This window comes from Hypanus sabinus, chromosome 4 (genome assembly GCF_030144855.1).
Source record: "Hypanus sabinus isolate sHypSab1 chromosome 4, sHypSab1.hap1, whole genome shotgun sequence".
Taxonomy (NCBI): domain Eukaryota; kingdom Metazoa; phylum Chordata; class Chondrichthyes; order Myliobatiformes; family Dasyatidae; genus Hypanus; species Hypanus sabinus.
In genome coordinates, this window is record NC_082709.1 from 62,566,817 (window position 1) to 62,588,422 (window position 21,606).

At 40.4% G+C, this 21,606-nt stretch overlaps 1 protein-coding gene across 5 annotated transcripts in view; it reads left to right on the top strand.

Annotated features, from left to right (window-relative positions):
* trak2 (trafficking protein, kinesin binding 2) overlaps positions 1-21,606 on the top strand; it is a 106,294-nt gene that overhangs the window by 73,962 nt on the left and 10,726 nt on the right. For all 5 annotated transcript variants that reach the window (XM_059967256.1, XM_059967257.1, XM_059967258.1 and 2 more), the window contains 8 exons: positions 74-283; positions 5,822-5,900; positions 6,796-6,926; positions 8,764-8,838; positions 16,659-16,793; positions 18,092-18,168; positions 18,597-18,797; positions 21,135-21,439. In XM_059967256.1, the coding sequence (XP_059823239.1) occupies positions 74-283; positions 5,822-5,900; positions 6,796-6,926; positions 8,764-8,838; positions 16,659-16,793; positions 18,092-18,168; positions 18,597-18,797; positions 21,135-21,439 (1,213 nt within the window). The remainder of the gene's footprint in view (positions 1-73; positions 284-5,821; positions 5,901-6,795; positions 6,927-8,763; positions 8,839-16,658; positions 16,794-18,091; positions 18,169-18,596; positions 18,798-21,134; positions 21,440-21,606) is intronic.

Consider the following 21,606-nt stretch of genomic DNA (forward strand, 5'->3'; position numbering starts at 1 on the left):
ATTGCTCAGCTTTTCTAATTCAACTGTATTCTGTCCCAGTTACCCTTTGCTCAGTCCATTTTCTTTCCATCAGGTTAACCAGCTGCAACATGAGCTGTCAAAAAAGGATGAGCTCCTGAGAGTTGTGGCCAATGCCTCTGAGGAGAGTGAATCTGACTCCAGCTGCTCCACACCTCTCCGACGTAATGAATCCTTTCATTTGTCACATAGTTTGATGCAGTTGGATGCATTGCAAAGTAAACTTCGAGAACTGGAGGATGAAAATCTTTCTCTCCGTTCTGAGGTAGGCATTTAGATTAATTGATTTAAGTGTGCACTACAAGTCAAATATAAGTCTCTCCTGTAGTTCACTTATTGGTTACTTGCGTTCGAAGGATATGCTGATGGGGATTGAGTATAATGGGAGAAGGTTTGTCTATAGCATAATCTCTGGCACAGATCAGTTGGTTAAATGGATTTTTCTTAGTTCTTTAGGCATAATTTTAAAATTTAAAACAACTTTTCTACAAGATTTATATTGAACAGCGTTGATTCAGCTGCAACATGTTTCTTTTTCAATACATTGTATGATTTTTAAAATTCATTTGCAATGGAACACATCTATGATAGTTTCCTGGTTTAGAGTCATAGAGTGATACAGAATAGTACTAAGCCAACCCACATTCCACAATCTGGTGATCCTCATTCAGTAACCACTACTGATAACTGAACTCTCCAGTATTTAATGTCTGTCCACTGATTGCAGTTCATCTACAGTATGCCTCTCTTTGACTCAGTCTAAATCAATGTCAGCTCCCTTTCTCCATAAACCATTTATCGATCCCTGAATCAATGGCAGCCAACCCTTGGTCAAAACCTCTTTAATTCCTATTATAGCTCGTCCAGATCTAACTTCAGCACCCTTCCTGTTTGTTTTCCTGTTTACTTTACAGTAAGTGAAGGGAAATGTGTTGACTGAAGTTGTAGGGTTGATCCAACTGTGCCCAATTTCCTTTAGGCTGCCAGAGTTGCTGAATTTTTAAACAGTATGCATGTAACTGAATCAGAATTGGATTAATTTTTGCACTGTTATCATGTCAGAGACTTGACAGATGGATTGTGCATAGCAAGGTTCCATAAGCAGGAGAGATGTAATAATCAGAATAATTTCTTTAAGTCATGATGCTTGAGAGATAAACGCCAGTTCCTACTCTATGGAGTCAACTCAGCAACAGTCTAACATAGTGCATTGAATATTGTTCATGATAGCCTCCTTTTTTTAGCCTTGCATCTATGATAACATGATGGCAAAAGTGCTTTCTAGACATCACTGTGCTGCCTTTGAGCTGGATGGGAACCAGTAAACATTTGTTCATGGCAGCCATCACAATCTTTCACTTGTCACTTGTGTAGTGTGACATTGCCATGATGTTAAATGTGAATAGGTCTAGCAGGTGAAAACTAGACATCTGAGATGGGGTGGATTGTCAGCAGCAGCAGAAATATACACTACTACAATCTGTGGCCCCTTGTATTACACCAAGCCAAGCACTGAACTCTGATGGGTGCGGTAGGGCATACTGGGAACATGATTAGACATAAAAAAAAAGTGAGTTGGCAAACTGGAAAACTGCAGAACTGGTCTACAAGCACACTGAACAACAAGGAGTAGACAGCTAAGTGACCTTGGAACCATCAGATTAGATCAAAACTCTGTAGTCTGGCCATCTCCAACTAAAAGTGATGTGACAGTTAAAAAAGCTAATAGGAGAAAGCCCCACAAAAGTTCCCTTTGTTAACGAAAGCAGGAAACGGCACGTGAGTGCTAAAGACAATGCCGACTGGTGATTCATTTTGGCTTCATCCCAAGATCCTCACTTCAGCCATTTTGATTTACTCTTAAGTGGTATGAAGAAATGGCTGAAAAGAGCACTGGATGCCATATTGTGAAAAAAATAATAAATTAAAAACTGAACGGGTGCTAAGGTGAGAAATGTTAAGCTCATTCAATGCTTGAATCTTACTATTTACTGTCAAAAGAGGGAACAATTATAGTGATATATAATAAACCTATGACTATCAGAGGATTAGTTAACATTTTGCATGCCAAGGGAAACTGAAGGTGTTGTGCAATCATTTGACTTCCAAGAAGTAGTATAATCTTGAGTGTAGGTTCAGTCAATGTTTTGATGTACCTGTATTTAAATAAGATGAATCCAAATTGTGGCCTATTCTGAATAATGGGTTGAAATCAACAATGTGGGCCACAATGTCAGCAATCAGAAAACACTGTAGTTTGTTAGCAATATAAAAACTAGTAGGTAGTTCATGAGATCGACATTCAGATGCCAGAGAGAATGTGCTAGAAAAGCAGTGGTGTCCACTATGTTATAGAAAATTTGGTTTTAAATGTTGATGTCAGATAGGTATATGGATAACAGACCATCTACATAAAGGATCCACATTAAACTATGATTGCCAAATATTAATGTCCAGTTTAATTGAATGCACTAGCTAGCAGTAAAAAAAACAACAAATAAGAAGCCCAGTGGCAGGAACATAGGATTAAAAGGATGGGTATCTGAAACCAGTGACATAGGTTGAAAGGGTGATCATTAGAAAGCAGTGGTCTGGAATAATGAAGGTGCCAATTAGAATTTTACTAAATTAATTTTTACACCACCAGATACAAATGGTTAAGGTCACAAAGCAGTAACCAGATACCAATTTGGCACCTTGTGCCAGATCAGCAGTGTGAGCATAGTTTTGCGCACTGTGTTTTAAATTATCTGAATCTAATAGCTATAATTTACTTTGCAGTGTTCTCTTCTGAACAATTTTATATGGAAATGTGGAAAGCGAAGAATATTAACAGACTTCATGACCTTTATTTGTGGAACTAGTGTAGAATTTTGTGTGGACCTTGTACCAGACTGTTTGTGTAAACAGTTGTACCAGATTGTTAGTGTAAATTTTAATCATCTTAATTGCTGTTGGTTCAAGGCTGGTAATTGTTCAATATACTACTTGTAATTATAAAGCTATGCTTTCCGACCTAGGCTTATAATATGTTTTAAAACAATGCGTCATTCCCTATTGTTGATAAGCATGTCAATTTATCTCAGAAGTATGTAGAATAAAAATATATTAGATTTACTACACCAATGGAACAGAATAAAAGACAGTTAAATGCTTCAGGTTAATGACTTTTCAAAGGAACTCCATGGATTGATGGTAAATAGATGAAAACAGGAATAGCAAAATTGTTACCTCATATGATTGACTGAAAGCTTGCTGTGAGTCTTCTGATAAAGGGTCTTAGCCCAAAACATTGACTGTTTATTCATTTCCATAGATGCTGCCTGACCTACTGAGTTCCTCCAGTGTTTTGTGTGTTTTGCTGTAAGTTTCAGATACTGTTCTACAGATTTGTGTCAAAGTTTGTGAGGGAGGGATACTGGAAATATTCAGCAGGTAATGCAGTGTCTGTGAAGAAAGAACCATAGTTGGCATTACCAAGTTTTCATTGGAACAAGAAAAATGAAAAAATGGACATGTTGCTGCAGAAAAATGGGGCGGGGGGAGGGATTGGAAAGAACAAAAGTAATCTTTGTGAGCACAAAAGATTCTGAATGAAACAGATAAAGTTAGTACTAACTGAGAGGGGTTTGTGCAGTTGCACCTGATTTGTCCAGGGGAATGCATGTGCAACTCCTCTTGAATTTTGACACAAATCTGAAGAACAGTATCTGAAACTTCCAGAGCAGCAACGCACAAAATGTTGGAGGAACTCAGCAGGTTAGGCAGCATCTATGGAAATGAATAAACAGTCAACATTACGGGCTATGACTCTTCATCAGGAGACTTCCAACAAGCTTTCAGTCAGTCATATCAGGTAACAATTTTGCACCTGATTTGTCCAGAGGGGACAATAACATAAGAAATAGAAACAGGATTAGGTTATTTCAAGTCAAGTCAACTTTTATTGTCATTTCGACCATAACTACTGGTACAGTGCATAGTAAAAATGAGACAACGTTTTTCAGGACCATGGTGTTACATGACAGTACAAAAACTAGACTGATCTACGTAATAAAAAAAAACAACACAGAGAAAGCTACACTAGACTACAGACCTACACTGGACTGCATAAAGTGCACAAAAACAATGCAGGCATTACAATAAATAATAAACAGGACAGTAGGGCAAGGTGTCAGTCCAGGCTTCGGGTATTGAGGAGTCTGATAGCTTGGGGGAAGAAACTGTTACAGCGGGCAGGAAGAGTGACCCCGATGATCTTCTCAGCTGACCTCACTATCCGCTGCAGGGTCTTGCGATCCGAGATGGTACAATTTCCGAACCAGGCAGTGATGCAGCTGCTCAGGATGCTCTCAATATTACCCCTGTAGAATGTGGTGAGGATGGGGGGTGGGAAATAGACTTTCCTCAGCCTTCGTGAAAAGTAGAGACGCTGCTGGACTTCCTTTGCTATGGAGCTGGTGTTGAAAGACCAGGTGAGATTCTCCGTCAGGTGAACACCAAGAAATTTGGTGCTGTTTACGATCTCTACCGAGGAGCCATCAATGCTCAGCGGGGAGTGGTTGTTCCGTTCCCTTCTGAAGTCAACAACTATCTCTTTTGTTTTGTTTACATTAAGAGACAGGTTGTTGGCTCTGCACCAGTCCGTTAGCTGCTGCACCTCCTCTCTGTAAGCTGACTCGTCGTTCTTGCTGATGAGACCCACCACGGTCGTGTCATCGGCAAACCTGGTGATATGGTTTGAGCTATGTGTTGCAGCACAGTCGTGGGTCAGCAGAGTGAACAGCAGTGGACTGAGCACACAACCCTGGGGGGCCCCCGTGCTCAGTGTGATGGTGGTGACGATGCTGCTCCCGATCCAGACTGACTGAGGTCTCCCAGTCAGGAAGTCTGCCCCCTTTTGTCAGTTTGGCCAGTCAGTAAGAGTGTGTATGATCTTTTACTTGTGCAACTTTCCCATATCTCTTAATTCCCTTAATATCTTAAATATGCTCAGTGACAGATTCTCCACGGGTGTCATAGGTAGAGATTTCCAACAATTTATGACCCTGTCAGTGAAGAAATCTACCCTTCTTGGTCTAACCAAGAGAAGTACATCCACTCGCTCTCCTGTCCCATAGGTTTAAAAATAATATTTATTTGATGCACACTAGTACTCTGCTTAGCGCTAACCTGTAGAATACTGATTTGTCATAGCTTTTTGATATTCCAGTCTGTTTGCACATAAGTACTTGCCTTACTTTATAGTAAAGGCAGTGCACTACCCAGGCAGACAAACTGCTGGGAGACTGGCGTTGAACTTCTGCCTTCCCCTACCATTTTGGCAGCAAACAGTCATCTTTAGCTTGGCGTAAAGAAGTTGCCTCTGAAGCTGGTGCTTGTCACCCTACTCCCTGAAGAAAGCACAGTTTGAAAGAACTAATCTGCCATGTGTTGACTGTCCATGATGATCCCACAGATGATTGGTGAGAAGAAATAGGAAAATCCATACAAGAGAACTGAAGTGAAGAAGTTTGCTTTTGCAGAATCAATGTTGAAGCTTTAATTGTAAACTAGCATTGGTGTTGACATTAAAAGCTCAATCCGGATCTTAGTATAAAGAGCTACAGCTGTTTCACGGGATACTTCATTCCTTTGTGGGTTCCAATACTTAGGGTGCAAACAACCCTTCACTGAATTGCATCCTTACATGTATCATCTGTTTGTGCAAAATGACAGGTGCATTGAAGTACCTATTTCAGAATGGTGCTTTGGAGGAACTGCTAATTGTCCTTGTTCTGTATGTCTCCTCTTCATTCCAAAGGCTTGTCACCTAAAGACAGAAACCATCAACTATGAAGAGAAGGAGCAACAGCTGGTCAACGACTGTGTGAAGGAGCTGAGTAAGTACAAAGAAAAGACTCCTGCTTTCATACAATGCTTTCCAAAACCCACATCGTACTCAAGGTCATTTAGTATTTCCCCACCACTACTTTGAAATAGTGTCTGAAGAATCTTTGTGAGGGGGCATTTGGGACTTAGCCTTGGCATTACATCGGAAAGTGAATCAAGCACCATGTTCTGCTTGAAGATCATTGCCTGTAAACTAAAGCTCAGTTGGAGTCAAATGTATGCATTACATCTAAGTGAATTGAATTTATTCAGTGAAGAGAATGGCCACTTTTTTTTCTTTCAGTGAAGTGAGTCAGTGATTAGAATCTTGAGATATCATTCTGAGCTAGCTGGTCTGTGAAGCAGGTGGAAAGATTTGAACCTTTTAACTTTAGAGCTGTTCCACCCTATCCACATGAGTAGATGTGTGTTGTAAAACATCACACAGTGAAATTATGTTTCTCCTGAAATTATATGAATCAACTGTATTTTATTCAGTTTTATCTTATGACTGTAGCTAGCAAGGGCTGCTTATAGTAGCCATTTGTTATTGTTCTTGAGAACGTGGTAAATGGTTGCCTGTCATCTTGGATTATTCTGATTTATGTGGTGGAAGTATTCCCTTTGTGCTGTTAGATGGTGTTCCAGGAATGTGATACAGTGTAATAGAATGAAGAAACATATACAGGTATTTGTATTTGAGTTGCAAGGTATCTTAACATTCCCCAGCCTTGTAATGCTACATCCTAAGGGTCACATGTTTGAAACAAACCAACCCAATATCCATAGTATCAATACAATTCCTGTAAAATTGATTGGCACATAATCTACTGTATTTGTTGAGTTCAGTGTTTCTTTCAACTGCTTTATTCATCTTGTCCTTACATTTATTTCTTTTCTTTGAAGGAGAAGCAAATATAAATATTTCTAACCTAGCAGATGAACTCTCCAGAAAAAATGACGACATTGCTCGTCATCAGGAGGAGATTACAAACCTACTCAGTCAAATTGTGGAGCTTCAACTTAAAGTCAAGGAGGCAAGTGTGAAAATTCCACAAGCGGTGACACGGAATCCCTTATGAATGCGTACACAACGCTGGAAAAACTCAGCAGGTTAGGCAGTATCCGTGAGAAAAGAGTAGCCAACGTTTCGGGCCGAGACCCTTCATTAGGAATGTGGGGGAAGAGAGGGCCGAAGCCCAGTAATAGAGATAGGGGAGGGGGTAGGGCCTAGAGACGCCAGGTGGAAAACCAATCAGAGGAAAGGTAAAGGGGGGGAAGGGATAAGCATGAAAGAACTGTAGAGATAAAGAAGCAGAAAATTGAAAGGGGAGAGAGGCAGAGAGGGACCTGGGATAGGGGGAGGGAGAGGGAATTATCGGAAATTGGAGAATTTAATGTTCATGCCACCAGGCTGGAGGCTACCCAGACGGTAGATGAGGTGTTGCTCCTCCAACTTGAGTTTGGCCTCATCATGGCAGTAGAGGAAGCAGTATGGACATATCTAGTTGGGAATGAGAGGCAGAGTTGAAGTGGGTGGCAACCGGGAGGTCCTGTCTATTGTGATGGACGGAGCATAGGTGCTCAACGAAGCGGTCCCCCAATCTGCGTCAGGTCTCGCTGATGTAGAGGAGGCCGCACCGGATGCAATAGATGACTCCAGCAGACTCGCAGGTGAAGTGTTGCCTCACCTGGAAGGACTGTCTGGGGCCCGGAATGGTGGTAAGGGGGGAGGTGTGGGGACAGGTGTAGCATTTGCCCTTGCAGGGATAAGTGCCAGGTGGGAGTTCTGTGGGGAGGGACGTGTGGACCAGGTAGTTGCGGAGGGAACGATCCCTGTGAAAAGCTGAGAGGGGTAGGGAGGGAAAGATGTGCTTGGTGGTGGGGTCCTGTTGAAGGTGGCAGAAGTTGCGGAGGATAATGTGTTGGATCCGGATGCTGGTCCCGGTGTGGCCTCCTCTATATTGGCAAGACCTGACGCAGATTGGGGGACTGCTTCGTCGAGCACCTACGCTTCGTCCGTCACAATAGACATGACCTGGTTGCCACCCACTTCAACTCTGCCTCTCATTCCCATCTAGATATGTCCATACATAGCCTCCTCTACTGCCATGATGAGGCCAAACTCAGGTTGGAGGAGCAACACCTCATCTACCGTCTGGGTAGTCTCCAGCCTGGTGGTATGAACATTGAGTTCTCCAATTTCTGGTAATTCCCTCCCCCTCCCCCTTCCCCTATCCCAGGTCCCTCTCTGCCTCTCTCCCCTTTCAACTTTCTGCTTCTTTATCTCTACAGTTCTTTCATGCTTATCCCCTCCCCCCCTTTACCTTTCCTCTGATTGGTTTTCCACCTGGTGTCTCTAGGCCCTACCCCCTCCCCTATCTCTATTACTGGGCTTCGGCCCTCTCTTCCCCCCCCCCCCCCCCCATTCCGGATGAAGGGTCTCAGCCCGAAACGTTGGCTTCTCTTTTCTCACAGATGCTGCCTGACCTGCTGAGTTCTTCCAGCGTTGTGTACGTATTCTTTGATCCACAGCATCTGCAGTTGTATTTTTGTGTACAGAATCTCCTATTACAGGTGTCCCCCTCTTTACGAAGGTAGAGCGTTCCTATGAAACCTTTTTTAAGCCGAACTGGCATAAAGTGAAGAACCGTTAATTTATATGGGGAAAAAGTTTCGCAAAAGCAAACATCCTCTTTGTAATGCGAAAACGGGTTACTAATGTAGGTCTTTTGTAAAAGCAAAGAGGCGTAAGTGAACATTCGTAAAGCAGGGGACACGTATTAAGCTTGCAGCAAGGCTGGTATTGAAGCCTGTCCACTTTTGGGTTACTTTTTCTGAAAAGAAGTCATAAGTACTAATTCTTTTTTCTAGTGTGCCATTGAGAAGGAAGAACTGAAGCAACATCTGCAGGCATCTAAAGATGCCCAGCGACAGCTTACAGCAGAAGTGAGTACTTTTCCTGGGTCTGAAGGAATGCTATAACAATCTTAAACACTTTATGCTTTCTGCAAGCAATAAAAATCAAAGACAAAAAAAAAACTGCAGATACAAGGAACACCTAACAAGTCTGGCAGAATCCATGGAAGGAGAAACAGAATTTGATCTGAAATGTCAAATATTTGCAGAGAGAGGTATTATTCCCTTCCATTGCAACCTCAACCCATGCAGTACGCCAGTATAAATATTACCTTTTCACCTCTCTGCTGCTCCTTTTTAGAATGATGTCTATTTATGACAGTTTTAATGATTTTGTATAAACTGGAATTACAATTTCAAGCACAGAGTTCTATTCTTTGCAGGTGGATTTTCAAGTATCAAAGGGTATGTGCCATGAAGTAATCAGACATTCAAGATTTCAATTTAGATACTTTTCTAGTTTAATTCTGTAAAGCATAGCTTTTCAAAGTGAATTTATTATCTAACTACATATATGCGGGCATGCACAGTAAATATAAGAAAAACCTATAGAATCAATGAAAGACCACCCCCAAAAAGGATGGGCAACCAACCAGTGTGCAAAAGACAACAAACTGTGCAAATACAAAGAGATAAAAGAAGAAATAATAATGAATAAACAAGCAATAAGTAAAAGAGTCCTTGAATATGAGTCCATACGTTGAAGGAACAGTTCACTGATGGGGTGAGTGAGTTTATCCCCTCTGGTTCAAGAGCCTGATGGTTGAGGGGTAATAACTATTCCTAATCCTGCTGTTGGGGATCCTGAGGCTCCTGTACCACCTTCCTGATGGCAGTAGTGAGGAGAGAACATGGTTTCGATGAGGGATGCTGCTTTACTGCGACGGTGCTCCATGGAGATGTGTTCAATGGTGGGAAGAACTTTACCCATGATGAACTGGGCAGCATCCACTACTTTTTGCAAGATTTTTCATTCAAGGGCATTGGTGTTTCTATATCAGGCCATGGTGCAACTAGTCAATGTACTCTCCACCACACTTCTATAGATGTTTCTATGCTTTCTTCTTAATGGCACTTGTGTGCTGGGCCTAGGACAGATCCAGTAAAATGATAACAATACGCAATTTAAAGTTTCTGACTCTCCACCGCTCCCTGATGAGAACTGGCTCATGGACCTCTGGTTTCCTCCCCCTGAAGTTCATAATCAGCTTCTTGCTCTTGCTGACATTGGGTGGTTGTTGTGACACCACTCAGCCAGATTTTCAGTCTCCCTCCTATATGTTGATTTGACACCACCTTTGATTTGGCCAATGATGGTGGTGCTGTCAGCAAATTTAAATATGGCATTGGAGCTGTGCTTAGCCTCTCAATCACAAGTATAAAGCGAGTAGAGCAAGGGGCTAAGCACACATCCTTGTGGAGGAGATGTTGACAATCTAAATTGACTGGGATTTGTAAGTGAGGAAATCAAGGATCAAGTTGCATAAGGAGGTATTGAGGCCTAGGTCTTGAAGCTTACTGATTATTTTTGAGGGTATGATAGTATTAAGTGCCAAACTGTAGTCAATGAGAGCATCGTGATGTATGCATCTTTGCTGTCCAGATGTGCCAGGGTTGAGTGAAGAGCCAATGAAATGGCATCTGCTGTTGAGTTGTTCTGATGGTAACAAATGAGAGCAGATCCAAGTTGCTTCTCAGGCAGTTATGTTTCATCTCCAACCTCTCAAAGGACAGCGGATGTAAGTGCTACAGGATGATAGTCATTGAGGCACAATCTTCTTAGAGACGGGTATAATTGAAGCCTGCTTGAAGCAGAGGGGTACCTCAAACATCTGAAGTGGAAGGTTAAAGATATTAGTGAATACTCCAGCAAGTTGATCAGCACAGGTCTTTAGTTAACCCATTTGGGCTGAATGCTTTCTGTGGGTTCACCTTCATGAAAGATATTCTCATGTTGGTTCCAGGACTGAAATCACAATGTCATCAAGTGTTGTGGGATTTTGTGAAGGTGCTTCCATGTTTTAATAGTCAAAATAAGCATAAAAGGCAATAAGCTCATCAGGGAGTGAAACCGTATTGTCATCTATGTTGTCATCTATGCTTCTGATGAAGGGTTTCGGCCTGAAACGTAGTTATTACCTCCTCCCATAGATGCTGTCTGGCCTGCTGAGTTCTGCCAGCATTTTGTGTTTTTTATTTATTTCCAGCATCTGCAGATTCACTCGTGTTGTCATCTATGTTGCTTGGCTTCACTTTGTAGGAGGTGATAGCATTCAAGCCCTGCCATAGCTGTCGAGCATCCTTCAGTGATTCAAGTTTCATATGGAATTTCCACTTTGTGAGATGTCTTTCCAGAAATCGTGCTTGTATTTTACTTGTTCACCAGACCTAAATGTCATTGATCTGGCCCGCAGGGGATTGCAGATCTCATGGTTCATCCAGGGCTTCTGTTTTGGGAAGGCTCTGAGTGATATTGTGAGGACACACTTGTCTATGACTGTTTTTCTGAAGTTTGTGACACCATGGTGTATTGGTTCATATCTTCTGAGTCCTTAATCACGCCCCGGTCCACTGACTCAGGCAATCACTTAGCCACTCCTTAGCCTCCCGCAACCACCTCTTTGTTGCCTTAATCTCTGGTGCCTTGCTCTTTAGCCTCTGCCTGTATGCAGGTAGTAGGAGGACAACAAAGTGATCAGATTTACCAAAATGCCGTGTAGGCGTGGAACAGCAGGCAGTCCTAACTGTAGTATAGCAGTGGTTGACTGTGTTAGGACCCCCGGTGCTGCAGATGACGTATTGATGATAATTGGCAGAGATTTCTTCAAATAAGCCTGATTGAAGTCCCCGACAATGATATTAAAGGTGTTGTGGTAGGCTGTTTCTTATTTTCTGAAAGTGGTAGTCAATACACCTAGTGCCTGTTTAACAGTAGCATTTGGTGGTATGTAAATTGAGGTCAGGTTCACAATGGAGAACTCTCTTGGTAAGTAGAATGGTCAGCACTTAAATCATTAATGTTCCAGATCAGGGGAACAAGAGTTCAGCAAGACTGTTGATTCCAAACACCACAAAGGTTTTATCATGAAACACACACACCCACCTATGCCTTCTCTGAATCAGCAATCCAGTCCATCTCATGTATTGAGAAGCGCTTGGGTCTTACTAACATATCTGTCATGTTCAAAATGAGCCATGTCTCCGTGAATCAGAGAGCGCAGCAATTCCTCATCTCCTTCTGGTACAGCAATCTTGCCCTTAGGTCCTCAATCTTGTTTTCCAGTGACTGTACATTGGCTAACAAGATGCTGGATAGAGAAAGTTTCATGATCCTTTGTTTTAGCCTAGCCTGGAGACCTCCCCTCCTCCCTCTCTCTCAGCCATGGTGATGTACCTTCGTCTACTTAAAGTATGCCTGAGAGTTAAGTTTGCTGAGTCCTTCAGAAGATCATGAAGTCATTAGTTTGTTAAGACAATTTAAAAGTGCTTTATTCAAAGGGAAATTACAGGCTGCAAATTGCAGTCAAAGTAGTTCAAAAGAAGTATACTTGGAAGCTGCCTGCAACATGTCACTGGTTCACCAGCGGCATCATGTTAATCACACCACATTATCAAACAGAATTAATTGAGAAGGCGCAAAAAGAAATTCAGTCATCGATGTCACTGTTGAAAGTGTAGTTTTCAGAAAGACTAAAGAACCTCGTACATTTTTATTCTGAGGGTTTAAAAAAAAAGTTGAAGGAATTAAGATGCTTTATAAAGAGATTTAAATGAGTAAACAGAAGATTTGTGGGAACTTAAAACTGCAGGTCAGGAATTCAGGATGATTTAATTCAGAAAATTGTGAGAATGCAGAACTTCTACATTTTAGTAGCAGAGATCAATATCTTAAGCAAATATTTTAAAAGGAAGGCTAGATGGAGAAAAATAATGTGTATGCTGTTCAAATAGCATGACACAAAAAGATTGTATTCAGCATTTTGTATTAGTGGAAGGACATCAGTCAGTTTCTCCTTTTCTGTATGTATAGAATGGTGGTAAACCAGACCCTCACTTACTTCTCAGGATTTATTCATAAACAAGTGGGCTAATGGAGTCAGCACTAAAACAAGTCGTCATAGCATTATGTATTGAAAGATGTGTTAATAACTGTGTTGCTGTGCCAGGAATCTGGCAGAAATTTCTGTCCTCCCTGCTACTGCGTCCTTTATTGCTAGAAACCCGGTGCCAAAAGCTTGTCTCAAAGCCCTACCCTCTTTGTTGCTGGGTGCTGCTAACCTGAATCTAGCATAAGTTGTTCTATGGTTGAGTTTGGCAGCATCACTTTCCTCAGTCTGGAGATTTCTTTATAGTAATAAAACCTACTGAGGAGGAGAGGCAGGAGCTCTTATAACATCGAGCCGATGGTAATGATAGAGACTGTAGGATCCATGTGATGTGCAAACACATGGAGCTGGTGCTATCAGTGCCTAACGCTGGCCCACACTCACCACGCCAGCCAGCTTACAGCTCTGGATTCCACACATCAGTACCGAGCAGTTGTAATAACCTTCCAGTCCACTTGACACTGGCCTTGCAGGCAGTTTCTCCACATAGAGCTGCTAGAAATCCATTACTGGAGGGAGTGCCAGGGATTCTTAGAATTAGAGGGTACCCATTTAAAACAGAGATGAGGAGAAATCTTTTCAGCCAGAGGGTCGTGGATTTATGGAATTCATTGCCACATACAGCTGTGGAGGCCCAATCATTGAGGGTTTTTAAGGAGGAGATTGACAGGTATCTAATTAGTCAGGGTATCAAGGGATATGAAGAAAAAAACCAGAAATTGGAACTAGATGGGAAAATAGTTTAGCTCATGGTGGAGTGGCGGAGCAGACTCAGTGGGCCGAATGGCCTACTTCTGCTCCTTTGTCTTGTGCTCTTGTGATTCATGCTAGGTTCCTGGCTTCATAGTGTACTGCAGCATTGGAGTGGGCTCAGTTTCACAGCACTGCAGTATGTAATCTGAGCTGGTGTCTTTTCTTAATATAAAAGGCATTGTCTGTGCATTCATGTATGTGATTAGACTGGAATACCAAGAGTACCACATCAAATCGGCACTTTGCAGGATATTGCCAACTATGCTGTTATATATAAATTGGGAAAAGGAAAGCTGGCTGTTTGAGGCTGTGTTTGAAACCTTTACTGTCAATATTTAATAGTGGCATTCATTTTGTATTTCATTTCAAAACACTCATTTACTTCCCACCTACTCAATAGAATTTGCTTCCACTTCTCATTCCCTTTAATAGATCTTACATTTTGGATCCATACCATATCTAAGTTTGGAGAAGTTTATTGTTTTCTGCAAGAGAAAATAGTAGGAACATTAGCGGTTTTGATGTAAATCCATTTAAGACTTCTCTTTCAGCTCCATGTGTAGATTACCACTCTGATTTTTCAGAGGACCAATTTTGTCCCTTGTTATGTTTTTGCTCTTACTATATCTGTAGAAGGATTCTCTTTCAGCTTGTCTACTAGAGCAACTTTGTGTCTATTTTATTAGTCCTCATGATTTTCTTCTTAAGTGTTCTCTTGTATTTCTTATGCTTTTCAAGTACTTCGTTTGTTCCTGCCCGCCTATACCTGCTATGTACCTCCTTTTTCTTAACTGGGACCTCATTATTCCATGAAAACCAAGGTTCCCTAGACTTGTTATCCTAGCTTTTTAATCTGACAGGAATATACAAGCTTGTACACTAAAAATTCTACTTATGAAGGCCTCTCACTTACCTAGTATACCATGCCAGAAAACAGTTTTATCCAATCTACACTTGCTAGATCCTTTCTGATATCATCAGAATGGGAGTCCCAGCCAATATGTACAAGTTAAAATCACCTATCACAACCTTATGTTTCTTGCAACAGTCTATGATCTCTACAAATTTGCTCTCCTAGATCCCTCGCACTGTTGGGTGGTCTGTAATACAGTCTCATTAACGTTGTCATACCTTTCTACTCATCAAAGCTCACTAACCAGGCTCCAGGTATTTTGAGTTAAACTCCAATTGTACTAAGTTTTTTTTTGTCCCAAGATCATTGAGTTCCTCTTTGGCTAGATCAATATCTTTGATACAGTTTAAATCAGAAGTAAAAATATTGCAGATCTGTGGTTCAACTTGAATGCCATCAAGATGGAAATAACCTTTGAAAGAGATCTGAAGTGTTCCCAGGTGTTTGCACATGTCTCTCTTCAAAGAAATTAGCAAAACTGGATGTATTACCAAATATCACAGGTGTTCCATCTGTATAAAGAGTATGATTATTTTTCTTTCTAGTCAAAATTTTGTTTGGCAAAGAAACTTATTACCATTTCCAAAATACCAACTGCCTTTGTAGTTTCCAAAAGGAATACACAAAATAAGACCATATATTAAGAGATAGGAGCAGAATTAGGCCATTTGAAAAAGAAAACCCACTCTTGGGACAGTTTGTGGCTTACCTGGCAGATATTTTTAATCGTGTGAATGAAGTAAATCTCTCATTTCAAGGCCCTGAAGTCACCATTATGGATGCTACTGAAAAATTTTTTTTTTTTAACTTTTTTTTATTGCATTTTTAAATGATTACAAAGTATGAAAAAACAATGTATATAACCCTTACCCCCTCCCCTTAACCCCTCCCACCTAACTGCCCTAATAGAAAAAAAAAGAAAGAAAGAAAGAATGCCTGGTTGTTGGAAGATCTCCACATGCTCCATGGAATTCGTAATAACTTTAATAAGTATAAGCATTCTTGGCTAAGCTGCCAATGTGGAAGGAGAGAGTAGAAGCTGATATCTCTGCAAACTGAAATGCTGGAGGAAGTGCTTTGCCAAGATGGAGTTGAGAACTCTGGTGTTCTTTGAGAGAAGCTTATCCTCTCGATAAGCGAGTCTTGGAAGTTGTAATTCCATTTGCAGCAATGTATCTTTGCTGATCAGAATTTTCCACACTTGTAATCAATAAGGAATCAAAATTGATTGGATGTCTAACATGACATGTGTGATGCTTTGTCAAATACCACCCCACAGTTTAATGTTTTTATTCAAGCTAAGCAACAGTCTCTGCCCTGATGTCTTTAAAAAATAACATTTTATTTTAACTTGCCTAAATTTTAAATGTATAATGCATTAATAAAGAAGCACATGATAATACTATATCAGATTTTTTAATACATATTTAAATGCAATATTCTGAAAAGGTGTCCATAGGCTTCACTGGACTGCCAAATGGTCATTCTCAAGCTCTGGAGACAGAATTGAACCTACTGACTGTCAGGGAGGTGACAGACTAGTGAACTATACCTGCATCTGGTGTAGCCAGGGTAATGACATCCCTATCAGTAAAGGAGATCAATGAGAAATAATGAACAATATTAGCTAAATATTATTTGGGTGACTACGCTGATAGAAAACTGCAGAACCAAATCAACAAATAACCTTAAGGAATAGTATTAACCTTTTGATTCTCAAATCCTATTTCAACTGCTTTGATTTTTAGCTTCACATCTTACAGGAGAGTTTATAAGCAACCAGTCATAGAATTAATAAATACTATTATGCCATCGTTTTCCTTCCTCCTCCTCCTCCTCCTCCTCCTCCTCCTCCTCCCCTGCCAAGCAAGGGAGGTTGACTATAACCTGCAGTCTCTATCAGTGATGAAAATCAAGATTCCAGTCCCTAATAGTTTGCATCATGCACATGAACATGCAATGGCAAAGGATTGTGCAACATGTTGACTGATGTCTCAGATATGCTGATTTTATAGTTTGATCAATGAGATTAACTTTTATTCTCATGTTTTTTTTTATCTTTGTATTTTTCACTGCAGCTGCTGGAAGTACAGGATCATAATGCTGAGTGTTTGGGAATGTTGCATGAATCTCAGGAAGAGCTAAAAGAATTGCGGAACAAGTCAACATCATGCGCACTAAACCGGCCCCAAGCTTACAGCATGTTCCCTATGGTATGGAGTCTCGATATCAAATCCTGTTTTCTGTATGTGTATTAAGTCCTGTTTGTTCACATACCAATACTGAAGAGCACGGAGCAAAATGATTAGACAAATTGTGCCACACACCCTGTTATAGCAATTATTTGTGTGTGAATCTTCTCTCCGTTTTCCTTTTCTTCCTTTATTTCATTTTCTTTCTTTATAGAAGGTTATTCAGTTGCAGGTCAATTTCATCAATCCATTGCTCCCACTTTTTTTCTCGTTATCTACCCTCTATCAACTATCCACAATTCTACTACTTGCTAACACACCATGCCTAATATACAGCAGCCACATAAACTATCAACCAGCAGATTTTGTGATGTGGAAGGAAACGAGAGCATCTGGAGCAAATGCATGTGTTCACATGGAGAAAATGCAAACCTCGCGGGCAGCGCCTAGGATTGAACTTGGGTCACTAGAGCTGCAAGGCTCAGCTTTACCTGCTGCACCACTGTGCCATACTTTCTTGTAATAAGGGATTTGCCTTGAAGAGCGGACAGCTCGGATGATCGGATTGGGGCTGTATTCACATTCATTTAGTGAGAAGTGTAGAGAAACTGGGAAAGGGATAATAGAAATAAGTTAGGTTCTGTTGTAGCTATTAAATGCAAGTATGTTACTATGATGGAGTAGATACATTCATATTTAGTTAAAGAGTGAATACAATCTAAATCATTATGGTAAGCAGACAATTTCAATCATGAATTTTCAGGTCAAAAGTTTGAAGTAAATTTATCTAAGAATGGATATGTTACCTTAACTACCTGGAGATTAATTGCCTTTTAGGCATTTACAAAAAAAATGCAATAGAATTTTTTAAAATACTATATAAACAGACGAAGACTGACAGCCAATGTGCAAAAGAAGATTAAAAATAACACTGTGGACATGAGTTGTAAAGAGTTCTTGAAAATGAGTTTGTAGGTCATAGAATCAGTTTAGAGTAGTGGCAATTGAAGTTATCCATGACTCTGCAGGAGACTAATGGTTGTAGATAATAGCTGTTCCTGAACCTTGTGGCGTAGGACCCAAGGCTTCTGTACCTCCTGCCATATGATAGTAATGATATGTTATCATATTTGTTGTAATTCTTTATCCCACCACCCACCTCCATCATCCCTCACCATCACTGTGACCACTCACATCTACCCAAGCATCAGACAGCTTCATTGCAGAATATTGATCTTGTTTATGGGCCTGCACATGCATTTGTAGTTTCTTCACGCAGTAGTTTTTTGGAAACTAACCATAAAATAATTTTCTTGTAGAATTCCTTGGCTGCTGAGATTGAAGGAAGTATGCGCAGAGAGCTTAATCTTGAAGAGTCAACGATGGAAGATCAAAGGTAAATAGAAGTGTTACAGATACTCAGCATATTTTTGTCCCACTATTTCTTAGAAAAAATCTGAACAAATTTGAGAGAATTGATCATTCGTCTTAAACCAGAGCACAAGAAGTGGGGTTCAACCTTTAAGTCTACTGTTTTTCACTTAGATTTTGACTGATTAATTTTACCTTATCCATTTGATTACCTATTGCCATCCTTGTATATGAAATATATTTGGCAATTTTGGCTTTTTCAATTGGACCCTAGCTTCAACAACTTACAAATGAGTATTCCAGATTTTTATTTACTTTTCTGTGAAGAAATGCTTCTTGCTATCACTAGTCTAATACTAACAAAATTGATTTGCCTTCCTCTCAATGCTCATTGTGATGTAATTGCTGATTTTCCAATACATTGATATATTCCTCCCTTTTTTATTGCCTTAGGAGCCAACACAGACGGGTTTTCTGTACAGTCCGAAGCATAAATGAAACCCTACAAACTCACATGCCAGCTTCTCCTCTGGGATCTATCCCAGGATCTGGTTGTTCATCTCTTCTTGTAACTATGAAATCCCAGCAACCCAACATGGGGTCATCTGATCCAAAAGTGTCAAAAAACTCAGCGGGTGAAGCTAGTTCCCACTGGTAAGTAACAGATGTCAATAAGTTGCTTTCTCACTGCCTAATGGTCAAGGTTAACAGATAAGGGAGAGATACACAAGAGGAATTCTCTGTGTATCCTGTTCCAGTATCGTATTGGAATGCTAATGAATTACTATTATGGAACTGGAATAATACCTTAGATATGTGGTATTGGTGCAATTATTCATTCCCGTGCAAAATGTCTCCTTTGTTACTCCACTTGTTAATTTGACATTTTGCAAAGAAAAAGAATCTAATTTGCATCTCAAATTTTGTTTGTGTTGATAAATTTGAAAGGACGGTATTCATGGATGTCACTCCTTTGATTCACAGTGTTGCTTACTCAGCCCATTTTGCTGATTACAATTGTTCAACAACCTGCAGTACTCATCAATTCACGGCTGACAGTGTGGGTAATTATGTAAGGCCCTGATAACAGATGAAACCTGTTGTAAAGTGTGTGAGCAAATTTACTTGGAGATTTCCAGAGTCTTTCCTCAGCAAAATGTCATAATGTTGGGCCAAGTCTCAGGATAATGGATCATTCATTTATTGTAGTTGATAACTTTTTTTTTAATTCAAATGGTTTTAAAACTTTGGAATTGTGTATTTTAGTGGGTGATTAGTATTTAATCATATGAGAGAATTTTTCGATACCAGGAGAACTGGAGAATGTGGAGATTAGGTGACAAAGTAAACTTGGCACTTTCTCAGCCATGATCAAGCTGTATGGCGGAGCATTTTCTGGGCTAAATGTATTACCCCTTCTATGTATGTTGCTATGCACCACTTTAATAGAAAAGAATAAAGCACCAAGCTGCATTATGCTGTATTTCATGGTTCACTCAAGCCTCATTAGCAACTCCTATTTCTTTCTCCTTTGTGTACTTGCCCATGTCGCCATCTTCTTGTAGCTACCTTTGAGCTTGAAGCCCCATCCCACCAGCAAGTTCCCTTCAGCTTTATTTCTTGAACTAATCTGCACAACCCTAATCACTACCTCACTATAGTATTCCTGTGCTCACCTTGCACTACAATGGATTTCTTTTTGTTCCAGTTGGGTCCTTCATTGGATAATTTGTTTTTTCATGTGAATGTTGCATACCTGACACCATGTCCAGATGATGCTGCGTCAAGTTAGATTTTCATTCCACTTGTACATATTATTGTACACTTGTATATATTAACTCAGCTTTAAGCTTCTCCTTGGATCTATGCAATATGCCACAACTTTACCACTTTAGCAAGCCCCTATTCTAGCACTAAGTAGAATGACTCACTTAAATTTATAGACTTTAATTTTGGGTATCACCACCATGATGACTTGAATCTAGCCCATAATAACTGTGATATTTTGAAAGCAAATATGAATATGAATAATCACTTCAGTTAATTCTTACATTGCAGTTAAAAGTATGACACTGTGATGTTATCTATATGTGGTCAGTAGTAATTTGACAACATGGGGTTCCATGCTGGATGGAAGGCCCAGCTGGTGTGCTTTGCATTTCAGAAGACTGATTAACATTTTCTCTCTCTAGCATGTTTCCAAGTCTTTTCTTTTTATTGAGTATGGGTATGTTTCTTTTGCTTAGAATCTGAAGACTATTTCATAATGTACATTCAGGTTTGGCAAATGAGATTTCTGATTCTCAGCAGACAATACATTTAGAAAGCCAGCAAGCACTTCAAAGAATATGATGCCTTTGAATATCTGTTAATAGTCAAATTCATTCAATGTGCACTAGTACAGTTGAGGTAGCGTACAATGGAAAAACTTGCAGCATCACAGAAACAGGTACAAATGGCACACAGTATATACGGCAGATTATAGCTAGATTATACAAGACAGTGAGGGGAGCGAGACAAGACTGTGTGCAAAGACTTCATTGCAAGAGGTGGTCTATAGCAATCCATTGCTCAGGTAGATTTAGCTTTGTGTAGGTCGGATCAAAAATCTGAGGGTTGTAGGAAAATTGCTGATCAATGTGTACCACTTCAGTTTTCTTTAGCTCCTGTCCAATAGTAGCAGTGAGAAGAGGACATGGCTTACTTAGTGAGGTTCCTTAATGATAGGTGCCACTTTCTTGAGGAATTGCCTCCTCTAGATAACTCTTTGCAGCCTATTATTTTCCTGTGTGTTGGAATTGCCATACCTGTCAGGATACTTTCAACAGTAATAGCTTGACCAAAAGTTCACTGTGAGTAGCGTTGGCATTAGTTAGTAATTGGTTGATAATCTGACATTTAGTTGCTGAAGTCTGCTTAATTCTAGTTTGACCACCCTAACCTGGAAAAGCCATGTATGTATTGTTCATTTTCTTGTTTTTTTTTCCACAGTGAACGGTCTAATGTTGGACAGCCGGGAACACCTGGTGGCAAAGACCTGTCCACTGCTTTGCGCCGCCTTTCTCTGCGGCAGGAGAATTACTTGAGTGAGAAGAGGTTCTTTGAAAGTGAACGGGACCGGAAGCTGATGGCCATGGCAACAAAAGAGGAGTCTGGCTGCAGTACACCAGCAGAGAGTGTGATGTCCACTGGGACCAACCTTAGTGACCTAACAGAGATGTCTTGCTTTTCCAGTGTGTCAAGCTCTTACCGCACATTCCTACCTGAAAAGCTACAGATTGTCAAACCACTTGAAGGTGCGGATAGAGACGTAGAGTTCCTTAATGATTTCAGTGGCCACTGATGTATTGCAATACAGAGTATTTAACAGGAACAGTGATAGAATGAGGAGAAGGCAATAGAGTAGTTCGCCAAGCACTCTGCCATGCCCTCATTCCACCACTGCTAGCTCTTCAGCACACTT